Genomic DNA, 19,364 nt, shown 5'->3' with positions numbered 1-19,364 from the left:
AGATAGGCTTATCTCTTGCGTCCAAAATTGCAGTGTTGATTTTTATTTCTCAACTTAATTTTTCTTATATCGAAATAATATAATGTAGGCATAATTTTGCCAAAAAAAAAAGAGAGTCATGAAGTGAATGAGTAAATAAGTAGATGAAATTACAAAAATAAATAAATAAGTAGATGGAAGGGCATGAATCTCCCTCTAAAGAATTTCTTTTCATTTATTTTTATTATTCAAAGAAATAAATATAAAATGACCATATTACTACCTCATATTTGGATGGAAAATGTTGAATTTGACGAAAGAGATGCAAATAGACAATTTTCCCCAAATTCAAGGTGTTAATTTTCGCAATTGCAAGTTGGAGGTCAAAATTTACAATTATTGCCAAATTTAGAGTGTATTTTGGCAATTATGTAGCATCTGTCATGTATATAAAATTTTAGTCCCAAATTCAAACATTACTTACAAGGAGGCCTACTTACGTAAGAGACAGTTTTTTATGGACTACGAGGAACAAGTGAATCTGACGGCTGAAAATAAATACACAGTTTTAAGTTGTTATAATTTCAGCCTTTTAATTTAATACATGCGGTTGAGATGCATTTGTCACTCACAGTCCCTTAAAACTGTTTCTTAGGTTAACAAACCTGTACTTTTAAGTAATGTGGTAGGGAAAGCGATTTTATATCAAGAGCTGCATCGAACCGGCCGGTTTGGTTCGATTTCTTGGATCATTTTGCCCAGTCCTAAGAGATCATTCTCACGCTGTGGACTTCGAACAACTTCGTAGTAAAAATGACATGAGTTTTGAAGAACAACCATTTCAGATTAGATCGCAAGGAACAATGCCATGGAAGAAGAAATGAGGAACGTGTATCCGCATCTATTCCAAGGTACGTCGCATTCACAAGACTAAATTCAATATTAGGGTGGCAGTATGTAATACCCCAAATTTTAATTGATATTTTTATGAAGTAATTTAAACTATTCCATGAGTTTGGTTTCGTTTCTCTTTTGCGTTCAAGAAGTGTTATCGTGAGTTTATGAAAATTTTAGTGTGGCATGCATGCAAGTACATTAGTTTTTTGTTCTATTAGTAAAGAGAGATAGATGGGTTTATTGGATAGAAAAGACACCCATTTGTTAGTTAAGAAGTCTTGTTAAAAAGAAATGAGAAAGGGGAAGTTTGTAAATAAAGGAAAATCGTTCAAACAGTACCTGAACTTTTCCAGACTATTAACTTTCATACCTAAGTTTTGGGAAATATCATAATGGTATCTAAGGATTTAAGGGCTAGTTTGGGATTACTGTGACTTTTAAAAAAAACTATTACTGCTGTGTTGTGAGAATAATCAGCTGTGAATTAAAACAGTTTCGTGTTTGGTAAATAATATTTTTAAAAGTGCTGTCAGTACATAAAACAACTGCAAAGCGTGTTTTGATCCACAGCAGCTTCTAAAAGCAACCTCTGGGTTGCTTCTAAAATCTGCTGCCAGTGACCTATAACTTTCAATTAAAGCTGCTTTTTATTTATTTACCAAACACAATAAAATCTAAAATTTTGAATAAAAGCTGATTTTTTTTAAAGCGAAGCAATCCCAAACGGGGTCTTAGCTGTTCGGCTTTAGGGGTTAAGACTTAGCACCACCGCTGCCATCTATCCTTCGTAGGTTACCGTTAACCTACTTTGTATATCGTTGTTTTTGTGGCTTTAGACTGCTCTGATAACCATGAGACTTTGTTATAATATTGTAAGCTTTGACTTGTTTGTAACTTGTGATACTTGGATAATTTTAATACTCTAAATTGTGGAGTTGTTCAGTTTTGGGAGCAGGGTGGCTCCAAGAGATTATGGATGAATTGTTAGAAGTGTGAATGTGTTATACAGATTTTGGGTAGTCCATATTTAAGGGTGCCTTTGCCGAATTTTTTTTTTGGTAGAGTTATTCCTAAGATGGGCCCCACAGGGCCACCTCGGATTTCAGGGTGAAATTCAGGGCGGGTCCATACAGTTCTTCTTGGCTAAGGACGTCCTTACCTTAGCCCTAGGAACGGATTTCCAATTTTTGACCACTTTTCGATCATATATTCACATCTTAACCGTTCAGTTCTTAGGTCCTAACGTATAGATCATCTCTGCAAAATTTTAGCCAAATTGATAATTGTTAAGGCATTAAAAACTGCAATTTACAGTAATAAACAGGAACAGTTCCGGTTCGTCAGATTCGATTCGTTCATTGGTTTAATCGAGTTCGATACCTTATCGATCATCAATTGGGCTGAAATTTTGCAGAGATGATTTATACATTAGGACCTAAGAATTGAATGGTTAAGATGTGAATATATAATCGAAAAGTTGTCAAAAACTGGAAATCCGTTCCTAAGCTAAGGTAAGGACATCCTTAGCCAAGAAAAAAAAAAAAAAAAAAAAAAAATATATATATATATATATATATATATATATAAAAGAAAAGGTAAGTGGACCTAACCCATTGCATCATAATTCTATTCACTATTCTGATATTAAAATTCGATAGAGATAAAATCGGATTTTTTTTTATTATTATTTTCATATTTCTTTGGACTGCGCGGGAATCTGTCGATATTTCCGATTAAATCTTCTTGTTCCTAGATGTTTTGTAGGAATAAATTTGAAATGAAAAAATGGCTCTTCCCTTCCTTTACGGAGAAACATTTATTACAAGTCACAATATACGAGCCATCTTAAATATCTTTCTTGATATATATCGGGGGCATATCCGTGGCAACCTAAATTATAGTTAGGATTATACTCTAAATCTTATCCGTTAAATTTAATAACAACTAACAGTTGAGATGAGTCCTAGGAATAAATCATCATCCATTATTTTCCTTTTCTTTTTATCTTTCATAGAATTAATTTATCTAATCTATATAATACACCATGCTACGGTTTTAGGATAGGCTGAACTTCTCCATATGTAAGTTGTAAAAAACGGATATCTGGATCCTGATTATTGTAAAGGCATGAACGAGTCGGAGGCAAGGAGAAGTCGGACTCTCATGATCTTTTCCTCTCGTCCGGCGGCGATCGACAACGGCGTTGGCGGTTTCTGTCTCGCTGTTGATGTATCGTTTGCCGGACGGGAATGGTTTTGGGCTAGTACCCTATTGGCTTAGAGATTTCTGGCCTGGGGTTTGACTGTGGTGGCAGCGTAGTTCGTGATCTTTCTTCTCTACGCCATGAAGGCCATGGACATCATCTCGAGGGAGGCGATTCACAGCGTGAGGTGGGTTTCGGCAGCGGGGATGGCTACTTCGGGGGGAGCTGGTAGCAGCTTGAGACGGTGATCCAAGTTTGGCTTGCTTGTTCAGGCTTCATCGGTGCTTTCTGGTGATCGTCCTTCAGGCGTCGTGGCTCAGGCTTGCTTGCGGCGGCGTGAAGTTAGCGGCGAGTTTGGTGTGTACGGCAGTGCTGCACAGGGAAGGGATGCTTGGAATGGGCTGGGCCACGGGTGGATCTTGGGCTAGGGTTTTCTGTTGGGCTTTAGGGTTTTTTAAAGGTTTCTTTTTTTTTTTTATCCAATAACTCCCTAGTTTGTTTAGGGAAAGTAATGGGTTTTGGCCCAGTTTAGGCCTGCTTTATTAGTGGGATTTAGTCTATATTGCTATGGTTTCTTCTTACACCAAGTTAATAAATCTCCTGGAGTACCACAATTGAGTGCAATGACGAAGGGAGATTCGAAATAGTTTTCTTAGTGTACACTGAGATTTGTAGTTGTGTAGGCTCGTAAAATTCAAATGAGCATCATTGTACTAGTGGATGGTACCCGTATTCCCTTACCTGCTTGACCACTGATTTAGGGTACAAGCATATAGGGTTTATTTGTATGTGCCGTTCTGGCTTTGGGATTAAATTAAATCTCTATTACTCTGTCAAAAATATATATATATATATATATATATATATATATATATATCGGGGGCAGATCTGTGGCAACCTAAATTATAGTTAGGATTATACTCTAAATCTTATCCGTTAAATTTAATAACAATTAACAGTTGAGATGAGTCCTAAGAATAAATCATTATCCATTATTTTCCTTTTCTTTTATCTTTTATAGAACTAATTAATCTAATCTAATTATGTAAGACATAATAAAATTAAATGAAAACTACTCCGATATGGAAAGAAATTAATAGCTTAATTGTTTTCCTATTGAAACTCAACTACTGCAGAGAAAAAGAAAAGAAAAATTATCTAAATGAAGTCTTTGACGGAGCACAATAAAAATTGATTGAGTTTCAATCTCTTCTCTACTTCTTTCTCCCTTTTTTCCCTTATCAAGATGACAGAGCACATCATACTCTCAGTGCATATCAATTTAAATCAATTTAACTGATCTTGACGATCATTCGTATAAACATTTGTTGCTGAATTTTTTTATTTTTATTTTTTGCAAAGGCTCATTGCTTAACCTGGTAAAACATTTCATACTTTTCATTCACAAGGAAGCAATCAACTATTATAAACTTCCACCATTTGAAGCCCATAGCATCCTAGCGGCACAACAAAAGTATGACCACGTGGAATAATTGTTGTCTGTAAGAGGCCAATAAGGAAAAGATGGTCACCGACTAGGTCAGAATTTTTCTCAATATGCTTCATTGATAAAGAGCTCAACTTCTCGTGGAGAAGAAGAAGGAGATGAAGTTTAGGTTAGGCCCGTATGTTGCTTAAATTCCTAATTTTGGTAATTATTGGATATTCCAAAAGAGGGTAGTTATGAAAGATATTAATTAAGAAGAATTTAAAGGAGAGAGAGAGAGAGAAAAATATTAATGCATAATTATTTGAATTGATATTTTATATTGTATTTATTCAAAAAGAATTAATAAATTGTCTTAATCTCAACCGTTGATTTTCAGTAGATTTAATGAACAAGACTTGGAATATAATTCTAACTATAATTTAGGTGCCATAGAATATATATATATATATTAAATATGAGCAAAAAAAAAAATGAGACTTTGATTACCTATATAATCATTAAGCTACATTTTGAGGGAAAAAAATATGTATTTATTTTTATTAAACTAAATAAGACCATTTTCGGCCCACTATTAGGAAGGCCGGCCTTACCCGACCCGGCCCTAATGGGTGGATAAAGGTTAGCATATTTAAGCCCCAGCCCGGCCCTAAATATTGTTGACGCTGACCCTACCCGACCTTAACCCTAAAATTTAAGGATGACCCCTAGATAGAGATTAGTGACCTAAAACTCATACACAATAGCTAAAAATGACTTTTGAGCCGTTTGAGTTCTGTGCCCAGTACCTATACTTTTTTTTTTTTTTTGAGTGGAAAACGTCAATAGAACCAACACACACACCCATGCAGTGTATCCCAGCATAGCCAGACTAATCACTGCACCGCAGACACACGAACCATTGGGTGTTTTAACTAACCCAGGTCCCTCAAATCTGCTGGCCATGGGATGGAGCTGGGATTCGAACTTTAGACCTGGGGGTTCCAGACTAGGCAGCTCGACCAACACACCACACCACGTGGTTCAGTACCTATACTTCAGTTCTGGTAGTTTTCTTATCCACCGGGTCAACAATTTGGTAGAATAAATTCGTTTTGAACAACTTCTGAGAGAATATTGCTTTACTGCATTACATGATATTAAGTGACAGAAAGGAAATTTATGAGGGTTTGCTTACATGGAGTGATCGTAGGAACTAAGAAAACACTAAATTTTTTGGCGTCCTATTATAGCCGTTAGACAAAGAAGAGATAAAGATAACTGTTAATAATTTTTAAATATTAATTTATTTTTTTGAGTAATTATATTATGATAATTTAATTATCTTGATGATGATCGAGTTATCGAGTCATATAACTATAGGTTGAATGCTTTATATATGAACTAAAGAGTCTAAAGTGGAGCGAAAGCTATTCAACTTGATTACTTGTCTAGGCACAAGTTCGTATGTGTGACGAAGTTAATTATTAAAAAGAAGAAAAAAGTGACCACGTTATTTCTTTTCTTTTTAGTTTAGTTTTTATTTTTCTATTTACCATACTGCTAATCAAGTACTAAAAAATAATTTAAAATTAATGTAAGGGCTAAGAATTTTATTGACTTTGTACACCTACTCTGGATAAAATGGGTTATTTTTAATATAGTATAGATAAAATCAGTATATTCTAAGCATATTTAAACTTCACCGTACCACTTCTGACTACTACTGTTGAAGACAACCTCAGGACCTCATCTCTTCAAAATGTCATTTGTAGTTTAGTAAACTACATATACCCCCCTACTAAGATTCCTAAACACAAATAACTCCTCACCATTTGGTTTTACACATTTAAGGACAAAAGTTTACACTTAAGGACATTTTGTCTTTTGTGAGTCTTTTACTTTCCTTAATTTTTATCTCTTCCTTTCGTAAAAATAAAATTGTCGGAGCATAGTGGGCCCATGCTTTAGAATTTGTTTAAACATTTGCAGGTATAAACTCATCCTCTATACTTGAAGGTAAACAGTTATTTTACTTTTCATAATTTCGATTGTTGATAGACTAGAGTTACTTGCTATTTGTAAGAATACAAGCAAAGAATTAAAAATAGAAAGAGAAAAGTTGAGAAAATTGAAAATCTTTAGAGATAATCTCAACAAAAGTACGCCTTATTACTGGGAAACTATCTATAGAATCCAAACAAGCATCTATAGAATTGAGCAAAATATTGATAATCTTTTATATGTGCTTGAAGAGGAACAAAAACCTCTGGATTATTTGAGCATTGGTTAGATCCACACTTCACTGGTATCAGAGCTTGTAAAATAGCTCAAAAGAGAACCCCTCCTTAATGGGGACAATGTCAGAATTGTTATTAGAGAAAATAAATTCTCTATTGAAATCTTCTGATGAGAAATATCAGAAGCTGTTACTAGAAATATCTAGATGTCAAACTCATCTAGAAAAATTACCTGCTATAATCCACCAATTGGATAGATTGGAAAACAAACTGGATTATATCAAGGAACTTCCAAAAACGGAAGAAGAAAAGCTGACAGTCGTCAGTAGAAAAATCAATGAACAGCAAAAAACGCTGGATTCTATGAAAAATTTACTGAAGGACAAGAAAGTGCCTACAGTAAAAAACAAGTCTAATGGATTCAAACCATTAGAAAAACCAGACTCAAATCTTGTTCCAAACATGATTTTTCTGGAACCATCTACTAGTCAGACTAGTATCCGGTATGAAAACCCGGAGAAAAGAGAAATGAAGATGTTAAGCATCTTTGGAAAAAAGAAAGGAGTACAGCTCCTAAATGCTAAAGAGTTCGAATTCAACGAAATCGAACAAGAGGTAAAAAATTCCTCAATCCCAAATTAGATTTTAAACAGATCTACAAACGGGGAAAGTTTGATTTAATGGACAGCCATTATTTTAAACTATTGGAGATTACAACTCCCGCTACAGCAGGAGGAGAGACTGATCTTCTATTGATCACTCCTTCAGAAGTTGCCAGAGCTCAAGCAAAAAAATATCAATTTATGCATATTGGAGCAGTCCAAGTAGGCATAAATCTGCTTGCTCGTGAAGGCATCAACTGTTCAGTCCTATGTGTTCTACAGGACAACAGGTTAACAGACTTCCAAGCTAGTCTGTTGGGAAGATTAGAAGCATCCTTATGCGATCAAGTGGCATATTTCAACTGCTTCCCCAACTTCACCACCAGCTTGAAAGATGCAGCTCATTGTCTACGACTGAGAGTCAAGACATATGGCATATCCATGAAAGAAGATATGCAGGAACTGGCAATAGTATATAGAATATACTATAAATTGATGAGTACTACAGTAGCCCCTAAGACAAGGATAACAAATATCCCAGGTCTTACTACTGGATTCCTCACCAATCAGAAGAACCATTCACAACAGATTCATAAAGTTACTTGGAATGAAGTGACTTTTCCTCTTGAATGGAAATTATCCGGTCCAAAAAAGCAACCGGAAAGAGCAAAAGCAAAAATCTACGAGAGTAGAAAAACTGGAGAAATCAGCCTCAACTTCGACAATCACAGAAAGAGTGATGTCTGTCCTGAGAACCTCAGGATAAACAGCAGTCTTCTGAGAAGAAGCTACAGCACTAGAGAAGCTAGTGTCAGTGGTACAAAACCCACTATTGAAGAACCAATATCAGAAGAAGATCTGGAAGCTTATCTAAACAAACCAGTCCATATGCTCAGAGCTGAGAGGCTCTATGATCTTTATGAAGAAGCTGAGAATTGTGAAAATCCTGAAAGATTAGAAAAACTAATCGAAAAAATGAAAGAATTCAAAATCAGAAAGACGAGAAAAGTCTTTCCTTATCAAGATATTGAAATGGAAGATGGAGAAAGCTCCAGAACTTTCATTAGCAGAGAAAAAAGGGAAACAAAAATCCCTTTTCAGAAAGCCCCCACGGGTAAAAAAGGGGAAAGAAATTCCCAAAGATTTGTCCCAGAGGACAATCTGCCAAGAGTTCCTATCACGAACTATGGCATCTGGTTAAATCTAGACAAAAGTCTAGATAAAAGAAAAACCATTGACCAATGGGTAGATAGCCTGATGATGGCTTCTGCACTTACCCTTGGCAAATTTGAAGCACCAGATTTGCATGTATACTATGAAACTACTCTTACTGGAGTAGCAAAAAAGTATTATCTATCCTTCAAAGAAACTGCCAGAGGAAGAGACTGGCTTGAAGAGATAAAAAATTCAAAGTCTCCTTATGATTTTGCAGTACCCCTGTACGATCAGTTCTGTGGAGATCTTTCAAATCTGAGTGAAAAAGCCAAAGAAACGGCAGAATCGAATATCTATGCTCTCAAAATCTGTGACATGAGATACTTCGAGGAATACTTGAATGAATTTCAGGAATATTACTGTACAATTGGTGAACTAGAGAACACTGATCTAGTTAATCTGTTGCACAGAAAGCTCCCTGAACCATGGAGAACAGCTGTGAGAGATAGCATAGCTGAAAAACCAATTGAAAGATTTTCAGTTGGAGGGATTGCCGACAGAATCCGGCAATTACTGAAAGAGCAATGCAAAGCCAATCTTAGAGCTAAGATGGCCAAGAAACAACTCAAAGGAGTTGAAAATTTCTGCTATGGAATACTGGATATGCCCACAAACTGGGGATGTCATGAATCCAAATTCCACAAGAAAAAGAAAGAAAAATATTACACTAAAAAATTCAAAAAGAGTATAAGAGATTGGAAATTCAAGAAAAGTTCCAATTACAAGAAACAGCAGGATGAAGATCCTAAAAAGAAATTCTTCAAGAAAAAGAAGAATACTTATCAGCATAAACAACCAAGCAAGAAGGCTTGCAAATGTTGGTTATGTAAAGCTGAAGGGCACTATGCCAATGAATGCCCGGAAAAGGGTAAAAGATCTACTAAAGCTCTCTTTGAAGAATATGAGCAGATAGTAGAAGTAGCAAATATGAAAGGCTACGAAATAGCCTATTCTGATGACGAAGAAGACAACAGGTCAGTTTATTCTGCCTGGTCTGAAGAAGGAGATTCATCAGAGTCGTCTGAGATAGATTCTGAAGTAGAGTACTTCGAATCCAGACAAATGAATGTTTTGAGAATCAAAAACTGGGAAGAAAGTAAGACAGACTCATTATTGTCTTCTTATCAGGTGAACCCTGGTACATTCATTGGTGACTACTACCTATGTCACGAAAAGAATGGTCTCCCTATGTTTTGTGAAGAGTCTAAGAAGACTTATCACAAAGAATGCTTCATGGCTGAAGCAAGAAGAAAAACCAAGAACGGTCTTGTCAGCCAGTTGGTTGAACAAGAATATGAAGAATATTTCGCTGAGCAAAAAGCGAAAGAAGTAGAAACTTTGTTCCAAGAAATTATGGAACCATCTTCCTCAAAAATAAAGGAAGAAATCATCGGTGAAGAAAAAATCGATGAAAATATTGAACTGGTTGAAACACCAGAAATTGTTCCAGAAGAATGTAAACCATTCATTCCAAAGGAACAAGCTCAGAAAAATGAGCTTCAACAATCGAAGGTCGTCTCTACTAGTAGATACAGCAACTACATAGAGATTGGACTAAAATTCCCTGATCACAAAAAATATCATCTACATACCTTTGTAGATAATGGATCAGGATTTACTGTGGCAAAGAGATTTGCAATTCCAGATGCACTCTGGAAAGAAGATAAGAAAAAATCTGCTACTGGTGTTACATTTGATGGGAGCCATCTCACCATGAAAAAAGTAGCAAAAAATGTTCAAATCACCATTGGTGGAGGAACATTTATCATCCAGAATGTTTGGCAATCTGAAGGCCAAGGATTTGATTTCTTGTTGGAAAATGATTTTATTCTCCAACAACGATTCATTCAGGATGAAGAAGCGATAGGCTTCAGAAAAGGAGAACGGGTGTTCTGGGCAGACCGACTTACACACGCAAAAAGTGTAGTAGGTCCTAGTTTTACTACTCAATATCAGCAATCGCAACAGAATAGTGGTGATCTTACCCCCTACAAACCCAAATTTCAACCCATACTCCAAATCAAGCAACAAGAAGAATTACTTGTTGAAACATCTTCTGAAGAAGAAGAAGAAGAAACTAGTGAAGAAGAAGAAGCTAGTTTCATCCATAAGCATAACCTCAAGCACTTTCAGAACAAGCTTGAGTCTCAGAAAATTCCCACTCTTGAAAAAATCAAGAAACTACTCGAACAGAATATCGACGTAGATCCTCATAAGTTTTGGGAAAAAGACCCAGTGGTCTGTGAATTGAGATTACATGACATGAATGCTATCTGTCATGTCAAAGCCATTCCTCAGTACAAAGAGGAAGATCAAAAGGAATTCAGAAAAGATATTGAAGATCTCCTGAACAAGAGATTAATTCAACCTTCCACTAGCCCTCATCACGCTCCAGCATTCTACGTGAGAAATCATGCATAAAATTTACGAGGAAAAGCTAGAATGGTGATTGACTACAGAGATGTCAACAAGAAGACTGTCAAAGACGGTTATCAAATCGCTCAAGTAAGAGTATTGATCAACCAGCTCAGAGGAGCTAAAGTCTTTTCGAAATTCGATGCAAAGTCGGGATTCTGGCAGGTCAAGATGCATCCTGAGAGTATTCCTCTCACTGCATTTGGAACACCACAAGGTCATTACGAATGGCTGGTAATGCCTTTTGGTCTAAAGCAAGCTCCCTCAATCTTCTAGAGAAAGATGGACAACATCTTCAAACATATTGCGGAGTTCTGCGTCGTCTATATAGATGACATTCTGGTCTTCTCCAAAAACAGTGAAGAACACATGAAACACCTCTATGAGGTAGTAAAGCTGATAGTTCAGCATGGAATTATCTTAGGAAATCTTCTTTATCCTCGATGAAGTTGATTTCCTACGAATAAACATCAAGAATGGAGTAATAAAACTCCAACCACATATTCTTGAAAAGATCTGGAAGTTCCCAGATAGAATTTCTGATGCTAAGAGTCTAGAGAGATTCTTTGGTGTCATAAATTATGGGAGAGATTTCATCCCTAAAATCTCAGGGTTAACAGCAATGTTATCTCCGAAGACAAGTTCTAAAAGAAAATGGAACTTCACATAAGATGATGAAAAAATCGTGAAGCAGATAAAAAATCTCTGCAAAAACCTCCCTCCTCTTCAACAACCAGAAGAGAATGATGAAATTATCCTCCAAACAGATGCGAGTGATAATTACTGGTCCGGTGTAGTTCTAGCGAAAGCGCCTGGAACTAACATTGAAAAGATCTGTAAATTTTGTAGCGGCAAGTTCAGCCTTGCAGAACTAAATTATCCCACAGGGGAAAAAGAAATTTTGGCTGTCAAGAAAACAATTTTAAATTCTCCAGCTTTTCTTGGAAAATCCTTTACTGTCCGCACCGATTGTGCTAGAGTAAAGAATTTCAAAAATTTCAAACTTGATAAAGCTGCTGATAGAGGAAGATTAGCCAACTGGCAATTATTTCTTAACCAATATGATTATATTGTTGAATTAATTGCAGGAAACAAAAACCATCTTCCAGACGCATTAACCAGAGAAATGGCAATGTCCAGCCAAAGAGAAGACGACGAAGGTCGTAATCCCAAAAGCAGAAGAACTGGGAAAGAACAGGAACTTGAAGAAGATCCTAAAGAAACCAAGGAAAAAATCCTTAAAAGGTTTCTGCTTGGCTCAAAAGGCCTGGCCTCAACTGATCAATCCCAGGGTAAAGGATTGGCTGGCCCGTCTCAAACGGCAGACGATAAAGGCTCATCAAGACCGTTGATGGCTGCTGCTTTGCCAAAAAGCAGACCAACTCCAACTGGAGTTATAAATATTTTTAATTATGAATTAAGAACTTTTGATACTCCTGTGTTCAGAACTGGCAGGAGACTAGCTTATCACCAGAAGGCAATCCTGGATAATCTCTTATTTGCCTTTCAAGAAAGAAGCAGTGGTCTAATGTTCCCAGCCCTCTTTGCATTAGCTGAAGAACTCTACGAAAATGGAAGGCCACAATTTGAAGAAATTCATACACAGCAGAGTGCTGTAAAGAAAGAAAAAATTCTCTTCCTTGAAAGTCCAGAAAGTGCTAGGGTCCCTATCATGGCACTTAATGAATCAGATTGGCATGAATTCCATAATCTGATAGGAAGACATAATTCAGAAGACCTAGTTCCTCCAACTCTCTTCATTGTTTCAGGTCCCTATATTGGAAGATACTTGGTTAATGTTCAGAGTGAACATCCTCAAGAACACAAGCTCTGGCTTGTTGAAAATGGGTTTGTCCATAATCTGTGGACAAAAACAAATGATGATCTAAAGGGTTTGCCGCCTATCATTGTCAACACAGTCAAAAATATCTAAAAAAAATGACTGTATGCTTCGTCTGAAGTTCAGATCCACTCCTCCAGAATGGATCCAAAAGGCAAACGGTGAGGTTGAATATATTCCTCCATATCATTATGTGAGAATTATTCAAAGGAAATATCTTCAACCAGCCTGTGTAGGATACAATGGCCAATCAAACTCAAGCATCCCGTGGATGAAGGCCATGGCTCTAGACTACATCAAAAAGATCATCTCTGAAGATATCAGCAATACCTTCCTGGCAACAGGAGAAAAAATTATTATCACTGCATACGATCATCCTGACGTAGTCAGCAGTGACCTATTCCTATCTCTCACCAGAAAAGAGATAGATTCGACAATGGCATGCATGCACTGGGTGGAAAAGCTTGAAAATGGCAACCACTACAAGATGTATGTTGATATAGACGTCGAAGATAATGCTACCACTGTTAGAATGGCCCAGGCAGATAATAACTCCTTTGTCTTTGGCCACAATTCAGAAACAGATGAGAATATGTAGCATCACGGGTGAAACCACGGGTGAAAGAAAAAAGCACCAAGTCAAAAAGGCAACTGTTATCTTTTCAAAAATATACTTTTGCTTTTCAAAAGGAAGGTGAAAAACATTTCACGTTTTTCACCCAACCACTTTTGCTTTTCCCTGTCTGACCTCTACCCGCAAGAGCACTCAGAAAAGCAAGAGTTCACGGAGTTATCCTGTACATTTAATTGTTTTCAATTGTATTTTGAGTTCCGCACCCTATATAAGGAGCTTTAGCTTCTCTTAGAAGGCATTCGGAGAGAGGAGAGATTAGTTCTAAACTGAAAAATAGCTAAATCAGTTCTAGATTCTCTCAAAGCTATAAGCAGTAGCAGCAGGCTTTCAATAAGTCTTTGGATGCAGTGTGCATCCTATTGCAAGTAAGTATTTGTAATCAATTATGAGTAGCTAAACAGCGTCTAGCTGTTTGCCCAAGAGTGAGGCTCTGAGTTCTGTATCTGTATTTATGTTTGAATAAATAAATTCAGCTTACGCCCATTACGCTGTCACAAAAATATTTTTGAATTTCTGCATTTTGAAAGTAGCAGTAGCAGTTTGTTACAGTAGCAGTTGTTATGTTTTTTGGTTTAAAATCTGAACCCATTGTCATACTAAGGCAGCAGTAATTCCGCACTGTTAGTAGCCGCTTAGACAGGAAGTCGTTAGGTGAAGTTGTGGCATGTTGAAGGCTAGTCCTTAGGGTGATACTGTGTGAAGAATTTTTAGCAGAAAATATTGACTAATGCTGTGAAAAACTGTGAAAAGGTAAAAAGAGAATAGGGTGTGTCCTTAATTGTATAAGGGGAAATGTTGTGGACTTTTGTGTTAAACAAAAGGTTGTCTGGTAGTCATTTGTAGTTGTCTATTTGTAGTTCTCCATATTTTTTTTTTTTTTTTTTTAAATTACAGTTCTCCATTTTTAGCAAGGGTATTACAATTTAGTGAATTTATAGATTTATAAATATTTTTATTGAGTAGATTTCAATTAACATTCCTGACCTTTACACCTTAACTTTTGATATCATCAAATGCCCAGATGTGTCCAAAACTCACCAATTTTAATCAATCTTATCAAACCCTTAGATTTTTTTTTTCTTTTTCCTTGAAATCGTCACGTGTTATATGGTTTTGCATCCCACATCAATGAAACATCATCATAGAATAGGAGCCTTTAAAGTAACATTATCAATTAACAAAATAATTGACAGACTAACTAATCAATACAAGATTGATTTAAATAGTAAGTACATGGGTATATTTGATGAAATTAAAAATGTAGGGGCACAATTGATTTAGGTTGTAAAGATCATGGAGGTAAATTAAAATTTACCAATTTAATTTTATTCTTTACCATAATTAATATTTTCTTCACTTGTTGTTCGTTTAGTATTTTTCAAAATGTATCAGGAACGTTGAATGTATTTGAATTCGTTTAGTATTTTGCATAATGTATTAGGAACGTTGAATATAATTTTGTTCGTTCAAAAAATATTTTCTATTTCACAATTATAAGATAGTGACTGTTTAGACCAGTATCATTTGGTCTAATAGCATTATTAATCCCGTTATAAGTGAGATACTGAGTTTAACTCATAGAGGAGTAATTCTTATGTATTCCTAATTGTTAATATACAAGATATTAATTACTTAATATTAAGATAAACGAAATGAAATGTCTTGAACTTACGATCATAAAGCCATCTCTGCCAACGTGTGAGTCGTGTTCCACTTAAGAATGCAAAATGCATGCGAGCCAATTTCAACATAGGAGTAGATTCAGGCGATTTAGTGATAGTGAAAGCCAAATTTGGCAAATGTTGAAGCAAGTCCCATGCCAAATCTAAAGTAGAGTAAAAGTGGAAGAGTTGCATAACAATTAGTTCACAACATATATATATATATATATATAGGATTTTTCTCAGGTGCGGACGTCTGTACCGAAATTTCGGTATGGATTTCCTGTTTTCACCCACTTTCCTATCACATATTTTGATCTTAACCGTTCAGGTTTTAAGTCCTAATGTATAGATCATCTCTGCAAAATTTCAGCCAATTTGGTGATCATTAAGGCATCCAAAACTGCAATTTACACGAACGAACCGAATCTGTCAAACCGGAACCGTTCGTGTACATTGTTGTAATTTGCAGTTTTGGATACCTTAACGATCACCAAATTTGCTGAAATTTTACAGAGGTGATCTATACATTAGGACCTAAAAACTGAAAGGTTAAGATGTGAAAATTTGATCGGACAGTGAGGGAAAACGAGAAATCCGTACCATCCGCACCATGGCCGGACTGTATATATATATATGATTATATCATCATCATCCATACTATATGTAACAGAAAACCTTCTGTTAACCAAAATCAAAAACTAGATTTCTTGACATATATACGCTTTTAATATTAAAATACATTAAATATCAACTTATTCAGAAAGGGCAATAAAGTCAAATAAAAAAGTATCAAAATAAATCCCAAATACCCCACACTTTTTTCTTTTTTTTTTTACGGGCTCTCACGCTCTTTTTTAACTCTACAAAATAATGAAATATGCACAAACTAGACACAGTACGCACACTATAATTAGTGCATAGAGAATTAGAGATAGGAGAAGTCACGTTTTGTTCTTAAATTAATAAAAAAATAATTATTGCAGAGAGAAATGCTGGTGAAGAAGTTGGTTACTGCAGGAAAGTGGGAGAAAAATATGGGTCTTGGTATTTATGTACATATTTATTTTTCTAATTACTACTATATATCCTTCTATCATTAAACTTTTCTAGAATGAAAGGGTCGTCATTCTCGTTTTGGACAAAGTGGGGAAACAAACCTGCTTCTCTTAATTATAGTACAGATCAAGCAAACTCCTTGATAAATGCTTAAATTTTTGAATAACTTATTATACTCTTTCTTAACTTAATACTAGAAGGAAAACATGATATGTGTGTGTCTTATTTGGAAAATTAAAATAAATAAATAAATTATGTGTAGTTTACATAGAGTGAGATAGTTAAATTTTTAGCTCTTAATTTGTTTGAGATGATTAAATTTTTGTTCATTCAGGTTTTACTATTAAAAACTGAAAATAGTCTTACCAATCGTGTTGCTAGCATTGAGACATAAGCAAATAAGTAAACTGCCATTGGGTCCCTCGAGAGCTTCAAGTGGAGTGACAGAATACATATAGCGAGCCGATTTCCATTTATTCCGACGAAGAGCGTCGACAACTGGAATGTCATCATGGGGAGCCGAGGATATGCCAAATACTTTAACATTCTTTTCAGCCATGTATTTAGCCATTTCTTGAACGTCTCCATCATTGAGACATTGAATAGCCTGATTTAAAGCTGTAAAACCTTGACCGTCTTTTTCTTCCAAAGCCTCTGGTCTCATCGATTGCACTAACTCCTTCGCAAAATCCACATGCCTTAGTAAGATTGCAATGTCAAGAGTCGTGCGTCCACAAGCGTCTCTTATTTCTAAACCTTCTTTTCTCATTAATGGCACCAACTCTTTGACAATATCCCTATACCCCCGCAGTACTGCTAGGTGAAGAGCTGTGAAACCTTCAGCGTTTTGTATCTCCAAACAGCTGCCAAGTGTTTTCTCGTACTGTCCAACCATATATTTGGCCTTTTCCATGAGGAATTCTTCACTGACCCCTAAAGTTATACCAGAACCAAAAGTTGTGAAATCTTCAGCGGTTTTCAATTCCAAATCTTCTTGTCTCATTTTCAGCAACAATACCAATCCTTTGGTAACATCCACATGCCCTTTCAGGGCTGCTACGTGAAGAGCAGTATCTCGATAGTTGTTTCTTGGATCTACTGCTGTTACTGCACCACAAGGATTATCTAGTTCTTTAAGATACTCATTCGCCTGATCCCAATCACCATTTGTCACATAGGTGATAAACGATATATAATGCTTAAAGTCGTCCTTGCCAATATTATTCTCATCTGCAAATGAATAAAATTTGTATTAGTTAGTCATATACTCGATCTAATATAATTGCCAGTGCCAGATACAATTCAAATTGTTTTGTTTTACCCTGAATTATGTTAAATCATTCATCCAACAACTTTTTCCGTTTGTACTTAACTTACTTGACATGGATCATGACAAATTTAATAAGTGGAGGAAAAAAAAAAACCGAAGACTATGCAAATGATCGATCAAAGTCTTTTTAAAGATCAAAGTCTTTTTAAAGACGAGATTAATTACCTTTTTCTTTTCTCATGAACCCTTTGACCATAGGCACATTCCCCTTATTGACTGCTAGGTGAAGAGCCGTGTACCCAGCATCGTTTTTTATTTTCAAGTCTTCTTGTCTTATCAGCAACACCAACTCTTTAACAATATCGACCTTCCCTTCCTGGACTGCTATATGAAGAGCTGTGTCACCATCACTGTCTTTTAGTTCTCCCATCAACGGCACCGGTAACTCTTTCACAACATGCACATGCCCCATCCATGCTGCTGCGTGAAGAGCTGTGTGACCATGAGCGGTTTTCGTTTTCAAATCTTCTTGTGTCATCAGCTGCACCAACTCTTTTACGATATGCGCGTGCCCTTCCATGGCTGCTACATGAAGAGCTATTACTCCATGTCGTCCACGTACTGCCCTTAATACTACACTGCGCATATCAACTTCTCCAAGACACTTCTTTGCCTTATCCCAATCACCACTGCTCACTGATTCTATGAACAATTTAAAGCGCACTAAGTGGTCGGCATTGTTCTCATCATATCCTGCAGGCCAATTGTTTTGCAAAAGTTGTTATCTTCATTAATTTTTATCACTTTCGCCATTCCAATTATTTTCTAGCTAGTTTTACCCCAATTCGATCTATCCATTTTTTTAGCAGTAGACAACAGATAAGTTTATTAATAAAAGATCTAGAGTAGTGCCGCAAGAAGCAAAACGGCACAAAATTCGATATTGAGAAGTAACAACTAACAACAAATAATTACTCATAAAAATGTGCCGTACGTAATTGACGAAGAGCATACCTTGCACAACTTTGCACTCTTGTTCCAAAGCCGCCCAGGCAACTTTTGCCGTCTCAATGTCACATATAAAAGGGAACAACTCTCTCCCGCATGAATTTTGGATTGCATACAAAGCCTTGGCATTCTTTTTGGTCCAGGCCTTATAATCGGCTTGATCATCTTTGAGTATTGTAGGTTCCACTATTGCTTCGACAGCCTCCCAGAGATCTTCAGCCAACAAATAAGCTTTCAATCTGGATCTCCAATATTTATAGTTAGTACGGTCAAGAATTTCCAGAATAAGTGCATTAGAGCCAACTAGAGTACTTGCCATGCTAGCTATGAATCTGTCAATTTATCCAGACGTTAATCAGATCTATGTCCAGCATATGTAAAAATACGAAGAACAATTGAGAAAAATGAATGAAGCTAATTGTACTCACAGTTGAATTGAAGAAATCTTCGGCAACGCTGCTGCTTGTAGATTCCGCTAGGCATCAGGGGCAACTTCATATTTATAGATACAACTCTAGTTGAATTTCTCTTTATGATCGTTTCAAATAAAATAAAACAATATTAATAATAATAAAAAAGACTTCGACGACCAAAAATTAAAGGCTTTGGTTTCGAAAGTAATTGGGTGGGGATCGACTTGAATGAGTTTTGGTGATGTTCGTCAGACTCGTACAATCAATTCAATGTGTGATGTGCCACAACGGACGTCCTATCATTCAATATGTGTCGTTAACATATGTGCCACTTGCATGTTAGTTCGCTGGCGACAGTACGGTGCACTGACACTGAATTTATTATTTTACCCTTACTCTCTTCTCTCTCTCCCTTATCTGCCTCTGCATTTTTACCTCACTGACTATTCACTGAATATTAATCAACGGTGTCCGGAGACTTAGTAGAGAAGTTTCAGTATCA

The 19,364-nt window shown here is 36.1% G+C and overlaps 1 protein-coding gene across 4 annotated transcripts in view; it reads right to left on the bottom strand.

Moving 5' to 3' along the window:
* The window catches only part of LOC112176061, a 28,841-nt gene extending 9,706 nt beyond the window's left edge, over positions 1-19,135 (bottom strand). The window contains exons 1-5 of one of the 4 annotated variants that reach the window (XM_024313878.2): positions 18,878-19,135; positions 18,456-18,688; positions 17,667-18,194; positions 16,538-17,401; positions 15,124-15,276 (exon numbers count right to left, since the gene is read on the bottom strand). In XM_024313878.2, the coding sequence (XP_024169646.1) occupies positions 15,124-15,276; positions 16,538-17,401; positions 17,667-18,087 (1,438 nt within the window). In that variant the 5' untranslated portion in view covers positions 18,088-18,194; positions 18,456-18,688; positions 18,878-19,135. Of the gene's footprint in view, positions 1-15,123; positions 15,277-16,537; positions 17,402-17,666; positions 18,195-18,455; positions 18,782-18,877 lie in introns of all 4 variants that reach the window. The other 3 variants (XM_024313879.2, XM_024313876.2, XM_024313877.2) reach the window with 3 other exon arrangements.
* Positions 19,136-19,364: the final 229 nt, after the last annotated feature.

This window comes from Rosa chinensis, chromosome 7 (genome assembly GCF_002994745.2).
Source record: "Rosa chinensis cultivar Old Blush chromosome 7, RchiOBHm-V2, whole genome shotgun sequence".
Taxonomy (NCBI): domain Eukaryota; kingdom Viridiplantae; phylum Streptophyta; class Magnoliopsida; order Rosales; family Rosaceae; genus Rosa; species Rosa chinensis.
This window is presented reverse-complemented; position numbering and strand designations above follow the sequence as displayed.